The sequence below is a fragment of the Furipterus horrens genome, unplaced genomic scaffold (genome assembly GCF_987537825.1).
Source record: "Furipterus horrens unplaced genomic scaffold, mFurHor1.1.pri manual_scaffold_10, whole genome shotgun sequence".
NCBI classification, from domain to species: Eukaryota; Metazoa; Chordata; class Mammalia; order Chiroptera; family Furipteridae; genus Furipterus; species Furipterus horrens.
In genome coordinates, this window is record NW_028327180.1 from 51216750 (window position 1) to 51226468 (window position 9719).

General features: G+C 39.7%; 1 protein-coding gene across 5 annotated transcripts in view; it reads left to right on the forward strand.

The window, feature by feature from the left end:
• Nucleotides 1-9719, forward strand: part of PPP3CC (protein phosphatase 3 catalytic subunit gamma) — a 79113-nt gene extending 69394 nt beyond the window's left edge. Inside the window, exons 11-15 of one of the 5 annotated variants that reach the window (XM_090290122.1) lie at nt 1092-1121; nt 2049-2130; nt 2718-2815; nt 8079-8108; nt 9212-9719. In XM_090290122.1, the coding sequence (XP_090146248.1) occupies nt 1092-1121; nt 2049-2130; nt 2718-2815; nt 8079-8108; nt 9212-9438 (467 nt within the window). In that variant the 3' untranslated portion in view covers nt 9439-9719. The remainder of the gene's footprint in view (nt 1-1091; nt 1122-2048; nt 2131-2717; nt 2816-8078; nt 8109-9211) is intronic. The other 4 variants (XM_090290123.1, XM_090290125.1, XM_090290124.1 and 1 more) reach the window with 4 other exon arrangements.

Sequence of the window (9719 nt, forward strand, 5' to 3'; positions counted from 1 at the left end):
TGTATGTTTATCATCCGTCACAATAAAAAAAGCTTTAAAAAGTTACAAACCTACCAACAGGCAGAGATTCTTACAGGAGTTTTTGGAAGCTGGAAAACAAATGAATTTGTATTGTATTAACAGACTTAGCTGATTGAAGAAAGCTGAAGTTCAGCTTACTGGTGGGCAATAAGGAATTCCAGCACAGAATCCTCAAAAAGCGAAGGAACTGGTAGCACTAGTTGTGAGAATTGGGGACTGTGGGGCGGGGCAGGGGAGATGGGCACGAGCTAAAATAAGGAGACTGGGTGAAAGCTTTCAGAAGGGCAGTTGAAGTCCTGGTTGCCAGTGGGCAATTGCCTCTTCTCCAAGTCTGGAGAGTAATCTCTAAAAAGGGTAAACCAAAGAATTTCTGGCCTGGGGATGTAATTGAGGACATCAGGACCGTGCTCAACATAATTATACTCAATACCGACAGAGAGGATTCCCGAAAACAGGCCCACTCTGATCACTCCATAAAGCTCCAAGTCTGCAGTCCATCTGCCAGCTCTGAGAGCTTCTGAACCCCTCCCTCTTAATCACGAGCAAACATTCAGGATTGCCAGATTCTCAAGAAAATCTCCAAGAGAGACTACAACAAAAACAGAAGAAAGCAACTTGAATGAACTTGAGATTATGAAGCAAATATAAAACTTAAAAAAGGAAAATCTGTAATATCCCTAGAAAGATATGGGAAGATATTGAATCCATTAAATAAAAACATAATGCGCCTGTTAAAAGAGATTTGTAAGCTGTTCGTGCTGTCCTTCATATTTCTGTTCCTTGTTTTCAGCATCATTTGTTCCACAAATAATATCTTTTGAGGGGGATAGAACATGTTGGATAATAATAGAGTGACTTAATATAAAACTATAAACATTTAAGTGGAAAAACGATTGACAAGTCTAATTTAACATCTGTCATGATACCAACAATATCTCTTGTAAGCTGATAAGTAACCTGCTTCTCTCATTGCATTTCACTTTGATTTTTTTTCTCTCTTCCATGTAAACTTAAATTGCTCTTCTCATATTTGTCTTCATTTCCTTGTTTCTTGATGTCTCTTCTCCCAAAAGATCACTACATTTCAAGCTATCAGAAAGGTATCTGACTAAAATGTGCTAAGAGCTTAATATTCGCTGCCTGTCCCACTACACTATTAGTTAGATGTTTTTAGTTGTAGTTGAATAACTTCAAACAGGCTCTCCATCCTCCCTTTCTTTTTTGATGTATATGTTTTCTCTGGACTCGCTATATGATTCTGCACAGGACACTGGGAGCTGGGGGTGGGGATGAAGGAGGAAGGGCCATGTTTCTTTTCCTGGCTTTTGAATGTGGTCACCTGATGTGTGCTGGACCTTGGCTTCTCGTGTGTGAGCTGTTTCCTGAATCTAGATGAGAAAAGGCCATAAAGTCTTGATAACTTTTGTGATGTCGCTTTATTAAAAAAACAAACAAACAAACAAAAACCTTAACCCATCATCATAATTTGTACTACACAGTTGTCGATAGCAGGAAGTACCGTAACTCACCAGTTTGTAAGTGAGGACTGTAGAGTGAAAGTAGCCCTCCCTAAGTCCTGGAGAGCTAGCTGTGTGTTGTGTTCACATGCAGAAGGCAATTGCCCACATCATCACTTGCCACGCATGTGCAGGCCCAGTCCTGCACCCTGTGGTGGCCCACAGCATCTCAAAAAAGGTCTCTGCTGTAGCAGCTGTCTTTGTTTATATGCGTGTGTTACACTCTTCTCTGTGTTCCGCTTTTCAGAGCCGCACATCAGTTCCTACCTCTCATAAACGTGCCCCTGTGGGCCCTCCACTGCTCATTTCACCTTCTTCTCTTCTGGGTTATTTTTTTCTCTTGCTCCTTAGAACTTCCTGGGATTTTTGTTTGTTTAAACAAACTTAGGCCTTGATTTCTTTATTTTAGATAACAGTTTCTTTAACTTAGAAAGATACTTCATCCTGCACTTAAAAGAATTAACTTGTTAACACATTCCTTTAACTCACTTATTCTTTGTATTCTCAAAGGAGGCACGACAGTGCGGAAGGAGATCATCAAGAATAAAATCAGAGCCATTGGGAAGATGGCGCGGGTCTTTGCAGTTCTTCGGTAAGGCTGAGTCATTACTGTGTGGGCTGAAAGCATTTTGAGAGTAAATTAGAAGTTGATTTCCTAACAGTTTTTTTAGAATTGGATGTTGGTGTTAGAACTGTAGACCAAGTGCTGATTAGAATTGGACCTACATGTTAGAATGACCGGAAATGTTCTGGCGAACATTCACTTGGTACCAGCTCAAAGGTAGTGGTTTAGTGTGGATTCTGGAGCCAGAGTGCCTGTGTGTACATCCTGGCTCTACTTCTTCTTGGCCGTGTGATCTTATGCCTCATTTTTCTTGTCGTAAAAGAGTAATAAAAGACCTGCTTTATGTGGTTTGTACGAGGATTAAATAAGATAATACATGGGAAGCACTGGAAGAGCACCTGGTTATGAAGTGTCGTTAATTGAAAAGTAAGACCTGGCAGACTCTTTAAAATTGGAATATGGAGAGAAAACATCCTGTTTCTGGGTCAGAGAAGGGGAGGGAGAAGGAGAGCCTGTCTTCCATCTCTTTGCATCTTCACGTCCTTCAAGTGCCCTTGGACTGCTGAAGCAAGGGAACGCTGTCTCTAACCCAGGGCTTTGATCTCCCTTTGCAGGGAGGAGAGTGAGAGCGTGCTGACTCTCAAGGGCCTGACTCCTACAGGTACACTCCCCCTGGGTGTCCTCTCGGGAGGAAAGCAGATGATCGAGACTGGTGAGTGTAAGAAATGCGCCTCTGAAGGGAGGGGCACCCTGTTACCTAGCAGTCAGTGTGAAATGAAAAATGGGGGCTTCCTCGGTGAGAAGGAATGAAATCTTGCCGTTTGCAACAACATGGATGAACCTAGAGGGTATTGTGCTGAGTGAAATAAGTCAGAGAAAGACAAACACCATGTAATTTCACTTATATGTGAAACATGATAAAACAACAAATGAGCCAACAAAACAAACAGACTCATAGATACAGAGAACAAACTGATAGGTGCCAGAGGGCAGGGGGATTAGAGGGATGGGCAAAAAGGTGAAGGCAAAATAAAGGTACAGACTTGTAATTATAAAATAAGTAAGTCATGGGGATATAATGTACAACACAGAGAACATAGTCAATATCACAATAACTTTGTGTGGTAACAGGTGGTTACTAGACTTGTGCTGATCACAGTGTAAGGTATGTAAACGTAAAATCACTGTGTTGTACACCTGAAACTAATGTAATATTGTATATCAACTCTTAAGTACAGACTAAAATAAATATTCTTTAAATTGGAGCTTCTTTCAATAAATGTTATTGGAGCAATTGGATGTTTATCTTGAGGGAAAAAATGAATCTTGACCCTTCTCTCCATTTACAAAAATTAATTCAAAATGAATTATAATTTAAATGTAAAAGGTAAAACAGTAAGACTCCTAAGAGAAAGTATGGAGAGTAGGCACTAGGGTAGATAGAGCCTTAAATAGAGCACAAAGTCCTAACCATAAAAGAAAAAAAATAATTAAGTTTTATTAAAATTAAGAATTTCTATTTACAAAAACACATGCGTAAAAAAGGGAAAAGGCAGGCCTCGACCAGGTAGTTCAGTGGGTGAGAGCATTGTCTCGATACACCAAGGATGCAGGTTCGATCTCCAGTCAGGGCACATGCAAGAAGCAACCCGTGGCCCCAGACTGGTGTGGCTCAGCGGGTTGGGCCTCAATTGCGAACTGAACAGTCTGGGCACTGGCCTGGGTTGCGGGCCAGGTCCCTGGTCTGGGGGCGTGTGACAGGAAACGAATTGATATTTCTCTTGCACATCAATGTTTCTCTCCCTCTCCTTCTCCCACCCTTCTCCTCTTTCTAAAATAAAATTTTTAAAGAAGAAACCAATGAATGCATAAATAAGTGGGACAACAAATCGATGTTTCTCCTTTCCCCTCTCTCTAAAAAACAAATGAAAAAAAATTTTAATAAAGAAAGGGAAAGGGCAAGCCATAAATTGGGAGATTTTTCCAATACATACATCTGACAAAGGACTTGTATTCAGAACATAATAGACAAAGAACTACACAACCCAATAAGAAAAATGCAAACAACCAGTTTGTTTTTTAAATGGCCAAAAGATTTTTTAACTGGCACTTTACAAAAGAGGACATCAAAATGAAAATGTCTGACAATACCAAGTGTTAATGAGTTTGTGGAGAGCTAGAACTAGATGCATTTCTGACAGGCGTGTAAATTGGTTCGGCCACATTGTAAAACTGTTTACTGGGTAGTAAAGCAAAATATGTCTACTCTGTAACCCAGCAATGCCACACCTGCTGATGTCCACCAAAGGATGTGCATTAGAATGTTCACCTTAACTTCATTCATAATAGCCCCAAATGGGAAACAACCCAAGTATCCATCAATAAATAGTGGAATAGATAAATGTGTTATATACAGTAGAATGCTACTCAGCAATAAAAAATAACATTTTGAACATATGTCAAAACATAGTTAAATCTTACAGGCATTATGGTGAACTAAAAAATCTAGACTCAAAAGAACACTGACTCTGATTTATGTGATGTTCAAGAGCAGGCACACTGGTCAGTGGTAAGTGCAATCAGAATGGTGTTTCCTGTGGTGGGAGAATATTGGCCCAGAAGGTACATAGGGACTTCTGGAGCAGTGGGATGCTCTGTATCACTATCTGGATGGTAGTAACACAGGTGTAAATATATGTATATTTACACATTCTTACACATTCAGGAATGTGTAAGAAGAAAAATACTAAGTTGGAGCCAACTTTTTAGAGCTTCTTATTCTGTCTTACTGATTAACAGGAACTGAGTTTATTTTTCCATTAGAATCTCAGTTCCGTAGGTTCATTGGCAAACTCTGGAGCATTAGCCGAATAAGACCTTTTATTGTTCATATAACTTTACTTGGAGAGTTTTCAGTCAACTATAGCCCATATGACCTTATTCCATATATTTATTTATGCCCCACCTTGTTCCAAGAGGGGCTGGAGTAAATTACAGTATACATACAGCACAATGAAATAAAATAACTATGCTTGGGAATTGGAGCACAAAGCAAAACAAACAAAAAGCACCAATAGTCAGCCACAGATGTGATTCCAATCTTTTCAGTGTCCAAAATGAAGAAGAATGCCAAAAAAAAAAAAGAAACAAGATTTACATAGACCATAAGATAAAAAAACAGATCAGTTATCAATTGGATTATATCAGAATTAAAAATGTGCTGCAAATGGAACATGAAGAAAGTGGAAAGGCAACCTGCAGAATAGTTGAAAGGTTCATAAATCATACAACTGATAAGGAACTACTACCCAAAAAATATAAAGAACTCTTATAGCTGAATAATAAAAGGACAAATTAAGAAATTGGTAAAGAATTTGAATAGACATTTTTCCAAAGAAGATATACATATGGTCAGTAAGCATGTGAAAGGTGTTCAATATCCTTAGACATTAAGGAAATATAAATCAAAACCACAATGAGATACCGCTTCACACCCACTAGCAATAGCTGTGACCAAAAAGACAGGTCATAAGAATTGGTAAGACTGTGTGAAAATTAGGCCCCTTGTACACTGCTGGCAGGGATGCAAAATGGTACAGGCCTTCCAAAACCAATTTGGCAGTTCCTTAGATGATTACACATATAGTTACCATGTGACCCAACAGTTTCACTCCTAGTTATATATTCCAGAGAAGTGAAAGCATCTGAACAAAAGAATTGTACATGTTTGTAGCAACATTTCTTGTAATAGCCAGTAAGTGGAAACAACCAAATGTCCATCAACTAATGAGTGGGTAAGCAAAATGTGGTATATCTATACAATGGAATACTATTCAGTCATAATAAGGAATGAAATACTGCGCTGGCTGGTGTGATTCAGTGGATTGAATGCCAGCCTGCGAACTGAAAGGTCACCTGTTCGATTCCCAATCTGGGCACATGCCTGGGTTGCAGGCCAGGTCCCCAGTTGGAGGCATGTGAGAGGCAACCCACACATTGATGTTCCTCTCCCTCTCTTTTTCCCCCCCTTCCCCTCTCTCTAAAACTAAAAAAATAAAATATTTTTTTTAAAAAAGAATGAAATACTGATACATGCTTCAACATTAATTACCCTTGAAAACATTATGCTAACTCAGCGATTTCCACCTGGTGTTCCACAAGAATTTTTAAAACTCACAATTCCTGACTAGTCAGGGCACTGACCTCTTTTCCCTTAGATTGTTAAATAAAAAATGACAAGAGCCAACAACAATAGTAGTCTAGTGTAAATGACTTAAAATTATACCTTTTTTTTTTTTTGTCAGCTAGGCAAAAAATATTTTTTGATGTGCCGCAGAATCTTAGTGATTGGTTCGTGTGGGCCATGAAATGGAGAAGGCTGAAAGTCACTGAAAGAGGACAGTCCCTAAAATCACATAATGTATGATTCCATTCATATAAAATGTCCAGAATGGGCAAATCTTGGGTCAAGGGGGTAGGCATGAGGGAGGAAAATGGGTTTACTTTGGGGTGATGAAAATGTTCTAACCATGGGTTATTGTGATGATTGCACAACTCTCAATATGTTAAAATCATTGTACACTTTATAATACAAGTGAATTGTATGGTACATGAATTCTACCTCAGTAAAGAAAAAAAGATCAGTTTCTCAGTTTTATGTGACCATTCCATAAAATGTCCTTTAGTACAGGCCAGTTTCTTATCCACTGCAAAAAGCAATTCTAGGAGTCCCCCAAAAATGTAACACTGGTACACGTTTTGCCACATAGAGCTTTTAAACTCTATTTAGGCAAACACTCTGTATACAATTTCAGGCAATGTTTTGTTCTCCCACTTCCTAACAATTGCATCAGTGACACACTATTAGAAGGCACTGGGGTTTCCTCATGAAAGTTTATTTGTTCTATTTGAGGAGATTAGTGAGGGTGAGACATTGCTTTAACACATGCCTACATATGGTTGACAAATGCAAGCCCTTGATAAGTTGTTTCCAAGTTTCCATTTGCACATTGCTTAGGAAGTTAACTTTCCATTCTCTCCACCGCTCCTCTCTTGTTGGTATAGGAAGAGTCAACTGTTACTGTTCATTATTCCCCGCCTTCCTTTTGAAAGCTGGTATTGGAGGAACTGACAGGTTCTCCTAATAGAATCTTTCTTGCTACTACAACCTGTAACCTAATATAATTTCATATATTAGGGCTTTCATTGTCTTAAAAGGAGATGCAAGAAAGTTTACCCATTGATGCTAATTGCTTCCTTTTCTATCACTGAAGGGGAAGAGGGCCTCCTTGGTAATTGGCCTGCTTCCTCACACAGTGGATAGAAGCTGTATTGCTGGAAGTGTTAGCCTCTGCTGTATCTAATCCCAGATGGTACATCAATTTGTATCCAGAATTGAACAGTTTTATGCCTTTGCTAGCTTAGTACTCCACCCCTGGACAAGAAATAACCCTTCATTTATAATCCATTTTTCTTTCCTTCTATTCAAAGGCCATCCTTTTCTGTTAAGTAGTTTAAAATGACAATTGAATGCCACCTAAGTTGCTTGACAGCAATCAGAAGTAGTTTTAAATAAGTGCTTCTGTATAGAACCCAGCAGCAGCTCATTCAGTACTATCTGAGCTATGACAAACCCAAGAACGGTTGTAATGTTAAGTTATTTGACTATCTGGCTATTAAAAATCAGAAAAACAATATAACTCTTGACTGACCCAACTGGCCTAGGTGTAAAGTCATTAGCTAAAAGGTTCTCATGCCATCTGAAATGTTAGAAACTCTCCCCACCTTGTTTTTCCCCTCCCCCCTATTGAGCTTTTCACAATAATAACGCTGGCTTCTCTAACAGGGTGACTTTTATTAGGGATGGGAGTAGGCTGCAAGATGGGCCCTGGGACTGTCTGCTGGCAGCACTGCTGCTGGTTTACTCACTCTTCTCTGTCTTCATTTTTGCATGCCACTGCTCCTGCCTCTTACAGCCACAGTAGAAGCGGTAGAGGCCCGGGAAGGTATGGCCCTGTTCCTGTGATGAGTGTGATCATGTGTCTGTCTACTAGTTTTAAAAAGCTTTGTCAGCATTTGAAATCTTTTATTATTGCATCACCAGAACTGTAAAAATGAGAAAAGGAATAGACAAATACTTGTAGGCATGCTCACAAAGCATCCTGTAGCTGTATTAATTTAAGTGACCCTCTCTGCAGCTAAAGGCCTTTCTGGGCTCTGTTTCAATACAATGGCTGGAGCTTAAACAGCTGGTCATGAGGGGTCAAGTGGTTTAATCCCGTAGCTCTAATGTATATGAGACATCCATATGATTAATAGAGATTCAAACAGGTCAGCCTCTAATGATTCTAAAGAATATCAAGATCAGAGGCAAAAGTAGGCAGGACTTTAGTTTGATTCATTTCTGAGGTTGCCCTAATGAAGTCAAGCTAAATTACCTGTGTTTCTGTGAAAGCAAATTTTAAGTAACAAATAACCTGCAAATCTGTGGATCAAAACCATTAGAACTGATACTGTGTTAAAAATTTGTGTTGTTAGGTAAGGTGGTTCAAATGGGAAAGCCTTTCCTTGACAATGCAAAAGCCCAATCAAAGAAAATATCTAGACGCTATTGTTTAGATGGTTTTAACTTAAGTTCAGCTCCTGGTTGTGCAAGATAAAAAGCTGTCCTTCTAAACAAAAAGACTAGTTCTTTTGTTACCTTTTTTGTGGTCACTGTGATGTGTGTGCTAAAGTAACTACTCTGTTTAACTTGTTCTATTACTCTAGTGTTTCCTTTTTTCTCTCACATTGAGCACATTTCTGGCCCACAAGAAAGTCTTTCCCCAATGTGCTGGGGCTAAGTAAGAACTGGCTTCCTTTTTGTCGGGTATACTTCTGCTGTGATCAGTCCTATTAGCTCCTATGAAAATTACTTGCACGTCACAGTGCCCTGGGAGCCTCAAGGAATTAGTAGCTTCAAGACGAGGCTAATGCAAACCAAACATTGCCTTGTGACCCTCACCCACCTGTGCTCCCTGGCCACCCACCCTTCTGTGTTTCCCCTGAGGAGGCTGAGCTTGTCGCTTTGCTGTCTAACTGAGCTCCTCCCCTTCCTGTTTTCCTGTAGCCATCAGAGGGTTTTCGCTTCAGCACAGGATCCGGAGTTTTGAAGAAGCCCGTGGCCTGGACCGAATTAATGAACGGATGCCACCCCGAAAAGATAGCCGATACCCTGATGGGCCCAGGAAAGTGGTGACCCCAGTACAGCCAAACACCGTGCACAGGAGCGACAAGGGGAGAAAGGCCAGTAATGACTCAGAGCCCAGCTGCGGCACAGGTGGATCCAAGACTTAAGAACAAATTTTATTTATTTATTATTGGAAAACAAAACAAAACAACTTAAACAACTTAAACCTAGAGGTGAACTCATAATGCACTCTGCATTTACTCTGTAAGAAAGGCGACCGTTTTATAAATCCTTTAATTTATGTTTTAACACATAGAGAAGAAGTGCATCTGTTTTGTTTTTCCCTTTTTTCTTAGTTTTCAGGAACTGATCTGATTGCCTGTTACATATGTGAAATCTTGTGCTACACAGGGGACCTCCCCCTAATAAAAGGGCCTTGGAAACTCCA